Source organism: Leptosomus discolor, chromosome 4, assembly GCF_034619465.1.
Source record: "Leptosomus discolor isolate bLepDis1 chromosome 4, bLepDis1.hap2, whole genome shotgun sequence".
Lineage (NCBI taxonomy): Eukaryota > Metazoa > Chordata > Aves > Leptosomiformes > Leptosomidae > Leptosomus > Leptosomus discolor.
In genome coordinates this window covers 39,229,993-39,250,167 of record NC_141394.1, presented here as the reverse complement: position 1 = coordinate 39,250,167, position 20,175 = coordinate 39,229,993, and the positions used below count along the sequence as shown (strand labels likewise).

General features: G+C 43.9%; 1 protein-coding gene across 1 annotated transcript; it reads right to left on the bottom strand.

Annotated features, from left to right (window-relative positions):
* Positions 1–12,768: 12,768 nt before the first annotated feature.
* CBR4 (carbonyl reductase 4) lies at positions 12,769–19,934 on the bottom strand. The gene is made up of 6 exons (XM_086464443.1): positions 19,907–19,934; positions 17,300–17,441; positions 16,636–16,756; positions 16,016–16,152; positions 14,311–14,445; positions 12,769–12,947 (listed from the first exon to the last, which is right to left on the bottom strand). Exons 2-6 carry the CDS (start codon positions 17,439–17,441, stop codon positions 12,769–12,771), a joined length of 714 nt encoding a protein of 237 aa, XP_086320569.1. The 5' UTR covers positions 19,907–19,934.
* Between the last annotated feature and the right edge of the window lie 241 nt (positions 19,935–20,175).

Sequence of the window (20,175 nt, the reverse complement as noted above, 5' to 3'; positions counted from 1 at the left end):
CCTGCTCAAGAACCTGAAATTGTAAGGTGAGCCGAAAACCAGGGAGTGTACATATGGGACGTTCGACTGTTTAAAGCTTGTGTACCGTGTACGAGGATTTTAGAAGCGTGAAGTAAGTGAAAAATGGGTTGAGCCTGCAATATGAATTTAGATGATGAGTGTACACCGCCACAGGTGATGAGCCTGCAGATCTGAGGAAGTAGGAGATGAAGATGGACAAAAACAACATCAAATTTGCGCCTTTTTTTTCTTTTCTTCTTAAGCACGCGTCTCTGGTAGATTTCACTTTTCTCTCCTGCTTGCAGACAGATGACAGCTCTTTTAACGGGTGGAGTCTGAGCCCCGCAGGTGAAAAGCCTGGAGGCTGCTGTCAGAACGCAAGGCAACTCCCCACCAAAGCAGAGCCCCACTTCAGCCAGACCTGACTGGGCAGTGTTGAACTAGAACCAAACGAGCTGTGGAGGGAGGGGAGGAAGAATTGCTAGGCCTGGCAAGAAAAAGGAGCGCTGGATGGTACGAGTTACGATACTTTGCTATGAAAGGAAAACACTGTATTCCTTATATGAAGCACATACATGGTATCTTTCATTATTTATAATAAAAGTGTTGAAATCTTTTATCTCAGTTCAGTTATTCAGAAGTCCTGTACTTAGGGGTTTTGGTTTTTTTAATTTTGTAATTGTGTACACCATATATTGCATTACTGCTATACGTGTATTGCTCTGTAAGTACACAATGTTTGTTTTGTTTTTAGCGACTAATAAACTTTAGCACATAAGGTAGTACTATTCTGGTGCAGGATATGACCAGTTATGGGGATCGTTAATCCAGATTAACGTCATAGTCTGTCATCTGGGAATAATCCGATTCTATCCTAGAAAAAGGTTGTCGTATCATTTGCCAAATTCTTCTCGACTGTGACATGCTAATTTACTTTTTTGTTTAGCTTCACTAGCAGTATTTTGCCACCCTTTATTTGTATTTATAAAAAAAAAATGTATTATCATTACTTTGGATTGTTGTGCTGATATAATGTGGGTTTAACATCAATAAATATTACACAAATAGAAAGGTTCCTTCTGGTAAAGACTATTAACTGTTTCAGTACAAGCACACAAGTGTATGACCTCAAAATGCGAAGGGTTATGAACACAGATGGCACGAGGGCTATATGCAGCACCCAAAAGGGACTAGAATTTACCAGAGTACTCTGCTCGTGACCTGGAATCTTGTTTAAACAAAACAGCGGAACATGACCCATAAATTCTCAGAAACTTTTGCTGAATAAAAGTACTTACTTGCATATGCTTTAATAGGTTAGAAAATGTGCAGGTCTGTTTTGTGTACCCAGTAATTGCAATAGGACATCACTTACAACTGATTATAAGTGAAAGGCATGGTCCGAACACTGTCAAATTCATTTACGAACAGTCTTCTAGCACGGCAATATCAAAACTAAAAAAATTAAATGTTAATTAAGACTTAGTTGGCAAATCCTGACTATTAATGAGTTTCTCCTTTCCATTCGATGCAAAGAGGACAGGAAGGGTGCAAGAGAGTACGTTTCTTAGGTTTCCATTTCAAGCATCGATCGCTAGAAACAGAATTACCTCGGCAATTAGTGTGCTCCAACTTGAGCGGTGCTACTGTGTACTGCAACTGCAGTCAGTGGAGTCCTGCCCGCTTACAGTAACCTTGTCTTTGGCTGGGAGACTGAAAAACTGCGGCTGCCCGTGTGAGCTGGTCTGAGATGAGGTCATCATCACTTTTTGCCTCTGTATGTACGTACAGACACACACTGAAGTAGTAAATCACATCTCTAAGCAGTGAAGTTGTTTTTATGAAAACATTCAGCTGTGCTGCTACTTAGTTACTAGGACTGTTTGGGTTTACAAATTCAGAGATAGAAGCGTGGCACAAGAAAATGACATGCTTTTCAAGCCAAAAAACTGAGTTTCTTGGAAGCATCAAAGTAACTTTCAGAAGTTTGACCTCCCTCCACAAACCCCACAGGCAGCCAGTACGACCTTATCATTTTAGAGGACTGAATAAAGACGTCCTAACTTTCTGCACGACTTCAGGTCGAGCTAAGGTTCTCAGTCCACGCGCATTAAAAGCAACCGAAGCCCCAGCCCAACCACATTCAGGATGGCGACGGAAACCTCTGTGCAGAGCTCCACCGGGGGGGGGGGGGGGGGGGGGGGGGAGTGCAAAATCCCACATGCATGCAGGGTTTTTTTTTCTAACGGGTGGTGTACCTTAACCCACACTGCCCTCATCCTGCAGCTTCACCACAACAGCCACAGTTAACAGACAGACACAGGTTTGTTTTCCATCCCAGCCAGCTGGGGGCTGGGGATCAAAACTGAACTATAGTACGATTTGAAACCCGAGCTTGTAAGTAAGTTCTGTGTTGCCACTTTCAAACACGATGTTGATGCACTCCAGTGGTCCGCTAATCCATGCCTTGATTCACCACATACGGGCAGCTCCACCCTTACCTCTGCAAGCAGCCCAAACGGATCCCGTAGGTAAGTCAGTCCTTCATGAGCTCAAGCGCACATCACCCATCATGCCACAACGTTGAGGGGCTCAGCTGCATGCTTGGGCTGTATGGCCCCGCTGGCAAGCCCCCGCGGGGCAGCACGGCTGGATTAACGCATGGCCAGGAAACGCCTGCTCAGACCGTGCATGTTGACAACAGACCCCAGCCGCTGCCTCGCAATTCCGCTGCACACGCCAAGGGCGGAATCTGCCGCCATGTGGCTCGTTCTCCGGTACTGGCTGTAAGGAAGAGCCCTCCCCCTGCACAGGTGTTCTGTTTGCACAGCACCGCGAGCCCGTAAGACACAGCAGGCTGGTGACACCACAGCTCCTGCCCCAAGGAACGTGCGCACTCTTCCAGACAGCACATAACAGTAGTCATTAACGCGTCTTACAGCTGGCGGCGCCGATTCAGAAGCGAGCCACGATCTGCGGCCTTTCATAGAAGCGATTAATACCTAAAATAATCTCTTGCTGCACTGACTCTGATAAACGTGCCAGTGTTTGGAACATAACGCTCGACTTGCGCTTAGAGGTGAAAAGCCCACCTACACACACTGGTACCTGCGCAGCAACGAGGTCAGCAGCTACATGGGAGGAGGGCGAATGACCTTCAGTCCAACACCAGCAGGAAGGAGAAATGTTTTGCTCCACAGAGCAACTGCAGTGCAACAGGTAAAACCTGGGGAAGGGCCCAGCCTTGCAGGCACTGTCACGTTCTCGTACTGCAATAGCATGAATGGTCCAGAAACAGCTGCGGAACAAGAGAGGAGAAAAAAATAATGGCACATGGCAGCCACTCAGAATGATGACATCATTTGCAGCAGGAGCTCTACAAATCTCACCACACTGAATGGACTGGGGGGGCAGCGGTTTTGCCTGAAACTGGGCTGTTACACACACAACTAAACACATTGTCAAGCTTTTTTTTTGGCCAATTCTTGCCTCAGCCATCACAGAGTACTTTTCTACAAAGAACTTCGGGGGCAGAAGCCCACTGGCAAGGACAGGGCCTTCCCGAGCTCTTGCAGAAGATGCTGAAAACACCTTGTGCGGTCAGACTGCCCACAGAACGGGCCACGCACCCTTACTCTGTTGCAGATGAAGAACTAAAACTAGTGGATTGTGCAGATGGCTTTTACCTGCAGCGTTTGTCTGAGCAACTGCTGGAGTCACTTGTAGGAAAGGGCCTGCCTAAAAGAAAACCTCTTTTCCCCACACCATTCCAGACTATGATGCACAATTCTGTTTGTTTACATATTAATGCACTTCCTCCTAAAAGGCATCAGAGTCAGATTCACCAACCATTTTTGTAATGTACTGTTAATCTAAAATAGTTTTATCTTTCTTAAATTCTGTACTAACTTCAGCTGTGCAGTCTCTGATCATTTACTCATTCATGTATACTTCATTTAACTCTTCCATCAGTACCCCTATTACTAAATGCAAAGATCTGGAACTGTATGTGAATGATGTCATTTCAGGTAAGCAGCAGCTTTCAAAAGTTTCAGTTTGTTAAGTTCCAGATCCACTTTCCACTACGAAAAAAGTGTAATCACGTCATGTAGATCTCCACATCTAAAACAGTCTGTTAGTTGTTTCCCCTCAAAGTCCTAAATGTATATGAAAAGCGTACCACAGTTAAAAATATTAAGACAAATAAAACGATTTTTAAATTATTTTTAAGCTTTTTCTGAGCAGCAAATCCATTAAACAACCAACTTCATAAAAGCAGAACAAAGATTTCATTTGTGATTACTAGTGTCTTCTTGCAACAAATAAAAATGGCTACAGGAACAGGCACAGCTACTGCTAGTAACTATCGTTCTGAAAAAAATGGATTTCAGGTCAGCTGATACACCCTAAAAGCGGAGACGGAATGTCACTGTGTTTCCAATCACTCAGTCCGAGGACTTGGACACCAGTGATCTGTCTTTTCCCAGGACAAGTGGCAATCAGGCCTAAGGGGAAGCAAAAAGAACACAGTACCTTGAGGAGGGGGGGAAGTTGATGCTTAGGGTGTCTCCACTGCCCTTGCGTCAGAGTTCAGATTGGTGCTGGCTGCTTTTGGCAGGCGTCGTGTCAGAAGTCTGGCCTGAGCTCCCGGCAAGCGTGGCTGAGCTCAGCACGGCAGTCAGCGGAAGCTGACCGAGCAGAGCGTCAATCAGCAGTTAGCACCGCACAGCTGTAGGGCCTGTTCACACGAGGGTAACACAGTAAGGGCAGCTCAGGAGAGTTTTGTCTTTTTTGAAAGGCAGAACTAAGGCATTGCTTTGGCAATGCAAGTACCTCTGCACGGCCAGCTTCGCCTGAACAGATCATTTCTTAGGAACAAAACTCACCTCGCATGCTAATGATCTAGTGTATTGGGTTGTCCCCCCACGGAGAGACACCACCTTAACTAAGCAACGAGAGATACAGGCACAGGATAAGCATTACTGGAAGCCGGACAATACAGCATTAGGACGCACAGCACCATGGTGCTACCAGAAACCAAGATTTTACAGAAACCTCGGTGAACAGCTTTGCAAAGCTGTGCAGTAGTTCACCTCGCTAAGCCAATATGTACAGACCGAGTGAATACAGCTGGGCTGCGGAGCAGAGCACTGAGCATGACCTCCACGCTGGGGCCCTGACAGCTGACCTACAGGTGCTCTCCGTCCCGCACGCCTTCCGACAAGAACCTGCAGAGAATAGGTGCAGTTCCAGGCTGCTGCTGGCAGAGCCATCTTGCCATCAAAACTCACAGGTGCCCACTGAATGGCCTCTGTACAAAACACACGCAATGACTGTATTGTCCCTTTTCTCCAGGGCTGCAGGAAGTTTTCAGTAGAAACCCACCAACTACCTGAAAACATCAGGACAAAAAGTCAGACTGGCGGCAGCAGGAAGTGAAACGCTCTAACTCCGAGCTTTTAACAGCTCTTCAACGTAGCGGTGGAGATTTTTACGGGCAGCTGTTACAATACAGCCTCCAGCAGGCCGGTGCACCAGGCATTTTTTGTGCACCCGAAGCACAGAGCTGGGCTATCTGCGGATTAGAATTCACAAAGCGCCAAACGGCATCACCAATGTGCTGCAGCGATGCCGTGTAGTCTGCCTGCAGCTACCCCCAAACAACGCCGCAGCGCCAATGCGCCAACACGCAGCGCAGGCAGTGCCAGCCAGTAGCTGGGCCCGGGCAGTAACACTCGCCCAGCCCTGCGTGCTCAGACGGCATCAGCTCTGTCACAGCTGCCCCCCACGCCCCCACTGCCATAAAGTGCGTGTAACGATGCCAAGGAAGATTTGGTGACTTGCACTTGTACGTTGTCTCAATACATCTGACATCATCACACCTAAACTGGCAATTTGTACCAGATCTCTAAGCAGACAGCAATTTCAGTTTTAACACCTACAACAGAAAGATTAACTTTTATTTCAGAATATAATGCTATAATGGTGAGATACACAAAGGAAAAAAAGGAGGAAAAAAAATAGTAGAACTGGATCTGATGTATTTAAAGAGTGAAAAAAACCATGATTGTAGGTTTTGATGTTGTATTTTGTTCTATGAAATGAACAAAAAATATCCCAGATCTTAAGAGATATGAGCTCCTAATACGAAAAATAAAAGCATAAAATACTACAACAGTTGCTGGGGCCACAGCCATGCTGATCTAAAGATGTCCGGCAAGGTTTGGGTAATATTTGTTACTAACTCAACCGACATATCTAATGCACACGGTCTGAAACTGAACATAGTGTGTGGGTGAAACTAATCAATGCTCTTCAAAGACTCTCTCCACCACTACATTTACTCTGTCTTTTCAAACACGGATTGATTAGCTGAATTAAGGGGGTGCACCTGCTCTTGAAAAGTTCAGCTTTCATTAGCTTTACTTAAACAAACTACACTATGCTTTAAAAATCAAAACAAACCAACCAACCAAACAAAACAAACAAAAGAAGTCAGGTAACTGCAACAGGCAATACACATTTTGTCTAACAGATTATCTAATAGATTGTCTAATAGATTATCATTACAATGTATGTTTTAACCGTAGATAATAATGTAATAAATAGATTTTGAAGGCTGGGATTTAGATATCAACTTTCTATCCAAATTTCACTGAACTCGATTCAGAAATCCTTTCCATCTTTAAAAACCATGCCTTAGGCCCTGGACAGCTGAGGACGGGTTTGGATTTTACATACTGGCAACCGCAACGCCAGCTATGGACTTGGTATCTACACATGCGACTCCGCTTCCCGGGACTACGCAGACACCAAGCAAATGTCACCGACACAGTAACGCCTTAGGCGAGGCTGCCCTCAGGAGGCCACAGTGAACTCTCTCCGTGGGGTATCGTGCACTGAACGTGCTAACTTGACATGCTTCACAGGCGTCCCAAAAAGCCGTTCCTCGCGGCAGCTTCTACTTACAGCTGCAATATTAAAAAACAGAATCACCGACATTTTGTGTGTCCCGCTAGAAACTTCTACTGATGACAGTCAATTGCAGTACGTGCCTCAGAGGTAGAAAGCTAACGTGGTGCGTTCACTACCGCAAATTCTAAGTTACAAACACATTTCTTAAGAGATCAGCAGGAGAAGTAAGGCTGCAGTGGTACTTAACATAAGATGACAGGAGAGTTTTAAGATGAAGAAATATCAGATGAATAAGAAGGACGTGGTGTCACTCCTGCTAGGAGTGGAATCACAGAAACGTTGTATGACAAGTACAGGGGCGGACTGAAGTTCTCAAAATTCAGTTGAGAAATCATGGTAAGCCAGCCAAGCACACAGCCCTACTCAGGAACACCCACATGCAAAAACCGCCAAAACACTTATACATCGCTGGGCATAAATGCTAGTGGCACAAGACGTAAACCCCAAATGTCTTTTTAATCAAGGGCAGTGACAGAACAGGCAGACCAGAAATATGACGGGAGCAAGAGAAATAAGCAAGATATTGCTAGAAAATACATAGGAATGTCATCAAACCAGCTATCAATACATTAACTCATCAGATCAAATACGGATTGAATTTCCAGGCCTAACAAGCTAAACTGCACTGTTAGACAATTATTATTACCAACACAATGAAGATGACAGCAGCAGCCACGGCACCCAAGGACTGCAAGGCTGACAATGCGACTGTACTGACAGAGGGCAATCACCAGCAGGCTGGATGAATGTCACACTGAAGATGTCAAGATCACAGGGGTTTTAATATGGTTTTTTCATGCAGCCAGTCAGGGACACCTGACTCTGGCTGTGGTCCCCAGGAGTGTACAAGACCTGAATCAAAACGCTATTTTCAAAGACTGGCTTTGTGATGGGAACTTTTCTTTCTGCTAGAATATTGACAAGTTTATTAATTAAGACAACAGGCCACAGACTTCCATAAAAAAGGAGCAACACAAAATAAAGAAATATGCTAAAATGAAACCAAAGAGACAAGTGAAAAAAATTAAGATGCAATGCCTGACGGCGACACTAAGATTGCATCACTGAACTTCAGTGTGACGACTTCAAATACACCTGGCAAATAAAACCTTTTTTGTGGGGAGGGTTTTAGATTAGAAGCTACTAGAATTTAACTCAACCTTTGTAAAACCAGCAGTCTAGCTTTACCAGTCAAACGGAATCTGCCACTAAATGTAAAATTTACAGACAGATCAGAGTGTAAAGGAACAACGTATGAAGTCCATCCAAACCGAGCACCGACTGAGGAACAGGTACCATGCATGAATAAGGCAAGCAGGTGATCAAAACAAAAACCAAAGTGCTCAGGGGAGAAAAAAAATCCCTAGACTCTGAACAAAACCTAGGTCAGTTTTTGGTACCGTACAGGAACTTGAGCAGAACCTCTACAAGCAACTTATTGAAAGTTTTACCCCTCAGATCAAAACACCAGGAGAGGTTACAGGAGAAAGAGTGACAAATGGCCAGGGCTGCGGGCTATCACTCCCTCAGTCTAAAGGAAATCAAGGAACCGTCGTGTGAAACTTCATTGTCAAGTGACCGGAAGCTGGCAAGAGCGAAGGCAAGTTTTTGGGAGATTTGTGGGTGGAAGGATCACTTGTTTTTTAAGAAGAGACTCCAGAATGATCCAGGGTACAACAAACTGACTGTGTTTTTCTGCAAGTGGCAAACTTAGAAAATGTTCTAAAGCCATAAAAAAAATTGGGTAAACATACTGAGGGAAGTCAGTGTTGCCTTTTGTAAAGGAAAGTCATGTTTGATAAACATTTTAGAGTTCTTTTCAAGACAAAAAAAAAAAAAAAAAAAAAAAAAAAAGAGATGAGAGTAAGGAGATCTAATACAGCATGCTTGAAATTCTAAAAGGCATCTGACACATTCCCTTAGCAAAAACCATTAAAGATGCTATGCTGCCAAAAGAAACTGTCATACCAGTGAAGTGTTTAAAGATAGAAGAGAAAGGGTATGAACTCAGGAGCTGCTCCTTCCTAAGGACGTGGATGCCAACAGAACACCACAGGCACTCTGTTGGGGTAGCACAGTACAACCTATTTGTAAGGGTTCCGAGACAGCGGTTTCTGAAGGCCTCAGTATATTCCAGTAACACTAAGTTGCTCAAAGTAATAAAAGGATAAAAGAATTAAACGAAAAATTGCAGAACCATTTCACTGAGGAAACAGGTGTGTCTTGGTTTGAAAAGACAGGTGTCTGTGGAGGAAGGCAGGAGCCTCCCTTGAAATGGAAAGTGCAACCCCCTTCCCTCCAAATTATTAGAATTTTGAAATTAACGGGCCTTCAGGCAAAGATATGGGGAATAGGAATAACAGTTCTTTACTAATATATATATATATATATATAACACAAGGCAGGGAAAAAACAAACAACCCACTGGTTTACCCTGACAGAGTCAGGAATACAACCTGACACCCTGTTAGGGTGGCAGTAGCAGTCCGATAAGATGCTGGCTGCAGTCCTCCTGAAGCGATGGATGCAGTTCTGTGGAAGCAGCGATCAGGTAAAAGAGTCTGGTCTTCCTCCGAAGGTCCAGTGGTAGGTAGGTAGCTCTTGTCCTCTGGAACTCCAGTGGGGGGGGAAAAAGCTCCTCTGGGAATCCAGTGGAAGAAAGGCTGCTAGGGTGTTCAAAATCTCCGTTTTTATTTGGCATGGACTGCTTGGCTCCTTCCCCCCCCCCTCCCCGGGCGGAGCATCTCACAATGGGATGGGGAGTCGTGAGGCGGTTCCTTGATGGGCCATGAACAGGAGATAGCCCAGGAGCGAGTTATCGATGGGTCAGGCGATAAGGCATTGTTGTGCCCATTAACAGGAGATAGTCCAAAGGGGGGGAGGCAGGGAGCACCGCCCCACCTGGTCTCAACAGCTCCTGAAGATGGTAACAGAATACTTTTTTTTTTTTCCTTTTGGCACATTTTACACTGTAACCCAGGACAAGGTGTCAAAAGCAGCAGACTGAATTCACTGTAGGGAGATGAGAACAATTCACACTGACGGAAAATACAAAAAAATCTGTCCTAAATACATACATACGGAAATCGGCTCCAAGCTGACCATTAATTATTTAGGATCGAGCTATTCTTCTTACATAGCTTCTGAAAATGTATGTGTAAGGAAAAGGTAAAACAATTAGGCATTATTTTTGGGAGCAATATGAAACAAAACCCACAACATCCTACTTTTTTAGATAAATCCACAGTGAATACTGTGAGCGGTTCCACCTGCTCCTCCCTCCTCGAGAAACTGGAAAAGTCAAGGACAACAAAGATGACATAAGGTACAAAAGAGCTTTCCGGCAACAAGCAACTAAAAGAAATATGACTCTTCAGTTTGAAACAGAAACAACAGAGGCAGGCGGGACATGAGAGAGGTGTACAAATTCAAGAGCGACACTGAGAGAGCACAAGAGGGTTGTTATAACGTAAGAACCCTCAGGCCTCAACCAGAGCTATCAAACGGCAGACTCAAAACATATCAGTCACAAACTGCCAAAGGTACAAGAGCCTTCTAAGGAGACACCACCACCCACACACTTGATCTGTTGTTACCCACCCTACGCATTCACCACTTCCGCTGCTGAGACACCACACCGGGCCAGACAGAACCCTGGTCTGGCACACAGAGGTTACTTCTTCGAGCAGATGCACAGGGTAAAGGCTGAAAGGGATTACTGTAACTAGTAATTACTGCAAGGGCTGTAACTAGTCTTCAGTTTTCATTTACCAGTTTGAAGGCGAAAAACGGTCTTTCAAAAATATGACTTGAAGGCCACCAACACTTCAGCCTAGTCCTATAGCAACAGCAGCTAAAAACCCATAGTATGTATTGCAACATCTCAAAATTACTTAGCAGCACACCAAGATTCTCCTGAGGGTGTTGTTCCAAGTTTTAACCACAAATATAATATAAAAATACCATTGCTAATAACATTTAACAGTTCCCTTACCCAACAAAACAAGGGATAATAATAATTAGGGTCAGAATTCACTAAGAGGAAATTATTTTTAGTCTCTTGACTTCGACTTCTGGTCAAGACAGTCACACAGGCTTTGCCGGTAAAATCCTAAGGACAGGCGTGGGCAGCAGCCAAGTTACTGACACATAACTACTTGACTAGTAAAAATGGGAGTACCAGCTGTCCTTCCTTACCTCCAGTGCCCTCAGAAAAAATTCATCTATTCTCTAGCCAATTCCTCCTATCAAAGGGAAACACAACTAGCAATTACACTTTTGGTGCAAAGACACACATGACACATAACTTTTCACAGCAAATAACAGCATCTCTTTGCAAAGAGATAACAGTAAGAAAAGATTCCTGAAAGGATGACTTTAACAGTATTTTATACCCCAAAGTGAGTAACAAAACCAACTGTAAAACCCCCTGAACACACCACCATTCCTTGCATTATTTCTCATACATACCTGCGAGAAGCTTGAACACGCAGTGTCTTCTGGCACAAAGACAACATTTCTCTGCTGCACAAATGAAGAAAATCTCAGACTTTAAAGACTCAGAGTTATCATCAGTGAGATCTCTTCTTTCTGTACTCCGGTTTGTGCCAAGATGGGAAGCAATTTCAAAAGCTGAATCAACATCTGGATCATGATGCAATGAACACCGGCGCTAAGACGTGCAGGTCCTAAACCACTTCCATAGTTTTCTTCAGAGATGATAAAAACATCAATTATCAAAAATTACTTGATCTCAATAGAAAAGCCCGAGGTCAAATTTTTGGTAATTTTTCAGCATGAGAAGAATGCTCAGGATCATTTACAGCTGAACGACGACTCTGCTTCAAAAGCTGCTTTGAATAAAACAAATGGTGATTTTATTGACTCTACAGACATATTAAAGAGCATCACCGTAACAAGGCTGAACCGAGCGTTCAAGACGATTTACAGCGATGCACTTTGGCTTCATGCTCTGGAAATGAGACGTTTTTTCTAAACATCTGCTGAGTCAGTGAAAAGTCTTTTATGCAGCAAGTCCTGCAACTGTGCTGTTCACCGGTGCATGTGCAGCTCAAACTTAGATTCATACAGAATTAGCAACTCCAGTGACCAACCAACAGCCCTTCTATACACCCACGCACGTGCTGCTGTACACACACTCCAGAATAGGACTGAGCAGGTTTTGTCTTTATAAAAACACATTGCATGTAATTAGATCTCCTGAAGGCAATTCAGGTATGCTGAAGATACAGAAGCTCCTAGCTTTGTAGGGTTGGCTAAAACAAACAAAACCTAAGGGAAACTCCTTGCCACTTTGTAGGGACTAACTGATAAGAATAAAAAAATCATACAGTTTGTAATCTTCACTCTACATGAAAAACGTGATGCAGTCATACCTGCCAACCAGTAAACATGCCTCCACTCTTTAACAACCTTTGTGTAACATGGTAATTCGAATAAAATCTCCACCCTATCCCAAATTGGACAACATGATTTTCTAAAAATACAGTGCTTCAAAAATGTATCTGCATGTTATTTAAAACTATCACAATACCAAAACCAGACCTTTTTCAAACTGTTACATACACAGACGTCAGAATACCAAACGGACTCTTTTCAGGTAGCTACACATGCCGGAACTCACTGCTGCTGAACTTCCCCTCTGACGAAAAAATATCAAGTCAATTACGTACATTAATCTTCAACTAATTTCCACACCCCCCGCCCTTTAATTACTATCTATTTATATGTTACCATCATGACATTTAAGTAGGGACTTGTTCAAGGTAGCAGTTAAGTCATAAGCTGCAAGCCTCCATCTACAACTAAAGTACTTCCTGTAACATACGGGGACTCTAGGAGAAAGACAACAGCTTGTGCAACTTCGTGAGGCTCCCCAAATCTTCCAAGGAGAATTCCTTTTTTCAACTGATCTTCTTCCAAATGAGCAGTCATCTCTGTGTGAATAAAGCCTAAGAAAGGAGAGACATTTGAAAAGTTACCTAACCATCAGCTACATCTCTCTAGCAGATTTTCTCTGGAATCCTCCAGAGTGAAATCCACCACCAGGATTCAGCTCCGGCTGCCATCCTTCAAAGCCTCAGAAGTCAGTCCACATCATTTAATAGCTGAGAACAAATTTTTACCTAACCGATAAAATGTCTTCTGGTTTTGGAAGCACTGATGTAATCATAAAAATGCAGAGATCTGTACAAGTCTATGGGGGGGAAAAAAAAAGTAATTCTGAAATTTGGCCCCAAACCCATATTTAGTATCACTTTTCTGAAAGACAAAATAAGGTCATTTCACCGAAACATTCTCAATAAAAACAGGAGTATAAAATCTCTGGTAAGAAGCCCCTACAGCTTGCAAGAGTTTCCATTCTATTTTAGAACTTTTGACAGCACTTACATAATTTCTATTATAGCACTAATTCAAAGAATATTTCTTGCCAATCTTGAAAGACATTCCTTTACAATTTTCAGCTCTCTAAGATTCAGTTTTCCCACTGCTGAACTGCTCCTCACAAAAGCTGCAGCTTCATAAAGAGCTGATCTGACCTGATTCCTACCTGCCACTGAGAAGGGAAAGTCTGTTTTGCTTTCTACTGCACAGCTGTGCCCCTTTATGACGGCACTGGGCCCTTCAGGGAGCTGCCCAACTCACTAAACAATGAAAAGTCTTTTTCCTGCCTAGTTCACAAGCTGAACTGGTTCATGTAGAGGTCTGACAAGGCTTTAGAGCCAGCACAAGGTGAGCGGTAGAGTGCACAACTACAAGTAGAAAAGGTCAGAAAAGACAGAAGGATTTTTCCTTAAGGGTGGTGGTTTGCTTGGACTAGATGGTCTTGTGAAATCAAAGCCTTGTCCTCACAGAACTTTCCTTCCAGACTCTCCCCTTTACTACAGGAACAGACAGAGATGTTTGCCAGCTTCTCGTGGTCTTTCATGTTTTTCTAGTAACAAGCATTCTCTAGCAGGAGGTAGTGTAGCTGTCTGTATATAATTAGTCCTAATCCTTCCATCTGCAAGGACAGCAGGTTTTGAAGGACAAAGAAAGGAATAAAAGGCATTTATTATGTAGTAAGGGATAAAGGAACAGGTAGACATGCTCTTCCAAATTTTTCAGTATTCTTAAAAAGACTGAAGGTTTTGTAAAAGAATGCATTATATTTTAAACTGAAAAAAAAAAAAAGAGATTAAAAACATTTACTTATAAAAGTTGAAGAAACTAACAATTTGTCTTAAGTTACTTTCAGAGTACAGTAAACATCCAGTGGTCTTGATGACTATGTATTGCAATAGTCAAGGATGTAGGAACTTCCTATAAACTAACCTGGAGCAACCACGTTGACTCGAATTTGCTTTTTTGCTACTTCTTTAGCAAGAGAGCGTGAAAATCCAACTAATCCTGCTTTGGTTGCACTGTATACGCTTTGACCAGCGTTGCCTTTAAGTCCCACAACACTTCCTGTAACAGAAAAAGCACCAAAAAGAAGAAAAGATTACATTACTAATTTGAAACCTTGTACTAGCTTTACCATTTTAGTTTTATATTTAGAATGGAAAACGAGATCACAAGAAAAGGATTGAAAGTATTGTCTTGTTCACCACTCTTGTTCAACATATTCATCAGTGACCTGGATGAAGGGACAGAGCGCACCCTCAGCAAATTTGCTGATGGCACAAAACTGGGAGGAGTGGCTGACACGCCAGAAGGCTGTGCTGCCATTCAGCGAGACCTGGACAGGCTGGAGAGCTGGCAGAGAGGAACCTAATGAGTTTCAGCAAGGGCAAGTGTAGGGTCCTGCGCCTGGGGAGGAGTAACCCCATGCACCAGTACAGGCTGGGAGTCGACCTGCTGGAGAGCAGCTCTGCAGAGAAGGACCTGGGAGTCCTGGTGGGCAGCAAGTTAGCCACGAGCCAGCAATGTGCCTTTGTGGCCAAGAAGGCCAGTGATGTCCTGGGGTGCATTAAGAAGAGTGCGGCCAGCAGGTCGAGGGAGGTTCTCCTCCAGCCTCTGCCCAGGTGAGGCCACATCTGGAGTCCTGTGTCCAGCTCAAGAGAGACAGGGAACTACTGGAGAGAGTCCAGCAGAGGGCTAGGAAGATGATGAGGGGACTGGAGCATCTCTCTCATGAGGAAAGGCTGAGAGACCTGGAGCTCTTTAGCCTGGAGAAGAGAAGACTGAGAGGGGACCTTATCAACGCTTCTAAATATCTAAAGGGCAGGTGTCAAGAGGATGGGGCCAGGCTCTTTTCAGTGGTGCCCAGCAACAGGACAAGGGGTAACGGGCACAAAGTGGAGCATAGCAGGTTCCACCTGAACATGAGGAAAAAACTCTTTATGTTAAGGGTGACAGAGCACTGGCGCAGGCTGCCCAGGGAGGTTGTGGAGTCTCCTTCCCTGAAGATATTCAAAACCCGCCTGGACGCGATCCTAGATGACCTGCTGTGGGTGATCCTGCTTTAGCAGGGGGTTGGACTAGATGGTCTCCAGAGGTCCCTTCCAATCCCCACCGTGCTGCAATCCTATTTGTTATATAAATTTACTTTATAGCCTACAGCTGGAATAAGCAAATCCCTCAATTATCTGCATTTTTTGTGGAATCCACATATCCCCTGACCAACAGGAACCAGGAAAGTAAAATGAAGAGCTTTCTAAAAAAGTATCTTTGCACAGGAAAAAAAAAAAAAAAAAAAAAAAAAAAAAGAAATCAACTGTACCTATTTGATTCCTAGTTAATAACTAGCAACTGGTAGATTTAGCTACCAAATGAGCTGATAAAGAATGGTGAAATTCTTTTTTCAGTGAAATACAAACTCTGAGGTGTTTATTACTGAAACAAACTGGGTTTACATTTAGAAGTTGCTGAAATTACACAAAAGAACAAGCATTGATAAAGAAATGCTAAGTATAGAACTCCTGAATACAAAGAAAATAAGTCAATTGTAACAAATAACATTTCAACACGTTACCCCTGCTAAACCTTTCTAGAAAACTAGTACAGAGAATTCCCCAGGGTTAGACAAGTAACTTACCTATATTGACAATAGCACCTCCCTGTTGTTGTATCATGCTTTTTACAGCAGCTTTGCATGTCAACATTGTTCCCAAAAGGTTAGTGTGAATCTGGGCTATCATATCCTCCGTCTTGGTTCTCAGTAACAAACCATCCCTGACAAACAGACCAAAACACCCAGAAGAACTCACTGAACAACCCCAATGATCACATTTACTCATAATAAAACATGACTGATAAATGAAATATTAATGGGGATATTTACGGTTCTATACATTCTAGCACTCAAAATGATGACATCGCAAGGACAACACACAGCAAGAAAAAAGTTAGCTATGCTTCTAGAAAGAGCCTCCTTTGCAGAAAGGCATCAAACACTGGTTTGGACCACTTCAGGGAGAAGTGGTGGAAGAAAGAGTAGTAAATGGAGAACTCAAACACAGAATGCAGAACCTGCAGTGAAAGCTCTATCATCTGTTAGAATTTTACCATCATCAGGAACAAAATATGGGTGAGTACTTAATACTGTTTTCAGACGTACTCATTAACAATACTCCTGCTAAGTGCAAAGGCCCGTAGCACCTTACAATAAGATGCTGTCAACCAGAACTACAGATAATCTTGTAACAAGTAACTAACCTGTTGATCCCAGCTGCATTAACCAAGTAGTTAATAGGACCTAAATTCCTCTGCATCTCCTCAAAAGTACTTTGGACGTCTTGTTCACTGCATACATCGCAGCTAAGTGCCAGATGTCCTGCTGTATTGAAATAAAGGCACACCATAATGACAGCAAAAGATGGCATACCATTCATAAACCTTCAGAATTTATCAACTCAACTGCAAAAACAGATGTTGAATTAGTTATAACTTGAAGAGCCCATTCAATCTCTAGAGAATTAAATAGGGACAATTTTCAAGTATTGTATTGATTAGTTACGTAGCAATCTCTTGTTTTATACTTTTGGCCTTTTGAAATCAGAAGTTCAGCATGAGCAGGCTGGTCTCAGTTCTGGCTTGGTCAGGAGCCAATGATGACTCAATTCATACCACCTCCCAGTTGTGACCTTGAACAATTCCTTTCATCTTACAGTTCTATCTGGCAGATAGAATAGGTAACACACTTAACTTGCCCAAAGAATACTGTGAAAACGAAACTGTACTGATCCAGCTTTTCTTTCAAATTTCTCAGCCTTTATTTTCATTTTAATTTATTTAAACAAGGAGGTTTATTTAATGGCTTACTACTTTGACGAGTTACCTAAGCATTGGACAGTGAGTAATTGCAAAGCAGCATACATACCACCCAGACTACGTGCAGTGGTTTGGGCTACTTCCAGATTCCTGGCAATAATCGCCAAGCGGCAGCCTTTCTGTGCCAGTAATTCTGCAACAGCTTTTCCTATTCCTCGGGATCCTCCAAAAATGGCGCAAACCTTGCCCATCTTCAAAAATAATCACAAATTGCAAATAAACTATGAATTTCAGGTCCAGCGTAGCAAGAGAATAATTCACCGCTGTTCTCGTCAACTTCACAGCTTGTAGCATTTTGTAGCATCAGATTATAGAATTAGTGATTAGCTAATATTTTATTCACCAAAAAAATACATACTTGAACTAAATTAGACACCGCTTCTACAAATGCAAGTTAATTCTCTATAATTTCTGAACTAGTAAAAAAATTCTGCATGTAATCTAGCATTTCAATACTAGTGTTATGATAACTCCTGTTCAGCTGATGAAATATGTGACTTGTGTAACTGAAGGCCATAACATATCATTCAGCTGTTCATCCCAAGCCAGCGCAGCAGTTGTAACTATATTGTTCCCGCAAGCACTATTCTCGTGCTGAAGTCATTTAGCCTCAAGGTCTGGATCCATCCTAAGTGTCTGTGTTGGACATCCATGTCGCAAACGTTATTGGGCATGATTTGATGCTATTGTATTTACACTAGTTTAACACCAAGTTAACACTACATGATACTATGTTTTCCCAGTAGCCTTAGGTTTTCTCGTTTCTGCTTTTGAAGAAAAAAAAAAAAAACCTTTTTGAAATGTAAACTGATTCTGAGGTGGCTAGCTTAGATGTTTAGGAAGGAGTGTAATAAGAAAGTACTTTTGTAGAATGATATTTTATTCTGCAACCTCTAGAAACCAATCAGCTGTTTTGGGATTTCCTGAGGAGCCAGAGGCAGAATCTGAGCAATAGTAATGAACTTCTTTTCCATACATTTGAATAAACACTTTTTGAACCCAATTATACTGTGTCTCCATAACATCCTCAGGCAATGAGTTTAATTATTTGTGGAAAAGTAATTCCTTTTGTTCTTAATTTTCTTTTTGATTAAATAATAGTATGTATTTCTCCTGTCTTCCCCATGCTGTTCATAACTTCAAAGGCTACTCTTCTGCATTTCACCCTCCCCCTATACCCTTTTTCAGGTCTATTTAGTTGCTCTTACACATATGGAAGCCATTCTGTACCTCACTGAAGAATGTCCAATCTCTTAATCCTGCCACCCTACCCTTTGCCTGACTTCAGCCTGTGATACCCTTTTTGATGTGCGATAACCAGAAGTGCGCATGGCGTCAAGCGTACAAGAACAACATCAACTCCTACAATAGCATAATAATTTTGGTCTTCTGTGACAAGGGCTGAAAGAGTAGATGGTCCTTTTCTGAAAAAAGCAAGCACAAGTGCTTGAAATCAGCCTATATGCCTGCTTCCACCAGCAAGCTGAAATCAGCTTCCTAGGAGCAGGAAGAGGATCAAGTACTTGCATCTCAGGTGGTAGCCCTTTCGACAGAATGTGTACAAAAAGAGGTACTTCCTGCATGAAGACAATTCCTTAGCCATAAAATAGGCACCACTGCCTCACCAGAAAGACTAATCTTTTGGGTAATCTTTATTAGGTAGCTAGTCTGCAAGAGATGAATCAAGAGGTCTTGCACCCCAGTAACTCTTGCCATCTCAGCAGACTAAAGGCAGCTCTCGCTGTCTCAGCAGACTAAAGGCACAACCAATCAACCCTTTTTTCTGTTAGAAACAAAGTCTCACTCTGCCTGCCCCATTGTGACTGATCTCTTTTTGTTTGTTTGTTTTGTTTTTACAGAATTACCACAACGACTCTTGGAAGTTCTTGCTTACTTGTTGCAGCAATGCTGTATTAGGATTTGCTGCTTCGTATTTTGCTCTTACCAGCTCTGAGCATACCTACTCTTCTACTTTCATTTGAAACGTGGAATAATATAGATTAGAAGGGATCTCTGGAAGTCATCTTGTCCAACTGCTCCACCCCTAAGCAACAAGTGAAGCACCTTATACTGTTTATATAAACGTTGTCAGACCAATATGCATTTTCCAAATAATTCTGAATGTGCTTACCTACACAGCACCCAAAAAGCTGCCTGTGGGGAGAGAACTTATTTGAAACGTACCATTCTGCCCTTCCTAGTCACTTTGAGAAGGGAAAAAAAAAATCTTAGTGACTCTACCACTCTCAGAAAGAACAGTGGAAGTTCCTTGTGCGTTAAGCAGGTGTTTATAGGGGAAGCATAAGGCCTACTGCCAACGCGGCGATACACCGTTTGTGCCTTAGCACAAAGCAGTTGCACAGCCCTCAGCCGCAGCCCACGTCGCCCCCTCAGGACGCCGCCGCCGCCCCGCCCCTTGAGGACCACCCGTCCTCCCCCCTCGGCCAACCTTTTTCCCCTCCCTGCCCCGTTTTTGGGCTCCACCGACCCCCTCCAGCCCGGGGCGGCACTCCTCCCCCTCCCGACCGAAGCCCCTCACGCCTGAGGGCCCCCGCCCAGAGCCGCCCCGCCCGCCGCCAGGGGGCGGCCGCGCACGCTCGCAGCCAGGCCCCGCGCCGCCGCCCGCCCGGTGCCCGCCGAGCATCTTCGCGCTCACCCCGGCGTCGCCCCCGCGGGCGGGGCAGCCCGACGCAGGCGGAAGGAGGGAGGGAGGGAGGATGAGAGGCGGGGCCTGGCGGCGGCGCGCCTGAGCGCGGCTCTCACTCCCGGCCCGGCGGTCGGGCTCAAGGTGGAGCCCGCGGCACGGGGAGCGGGGCGCGGCGCAGGCTGGGTCCCCGCCGCGGGGCACGCCGGGACGCGTAGTCCCCGCGCGGCGGCGGGGCGGCCGCCGTCCCCCCGTCCTGAGCCCAGCGCGGGCTGCGCTTC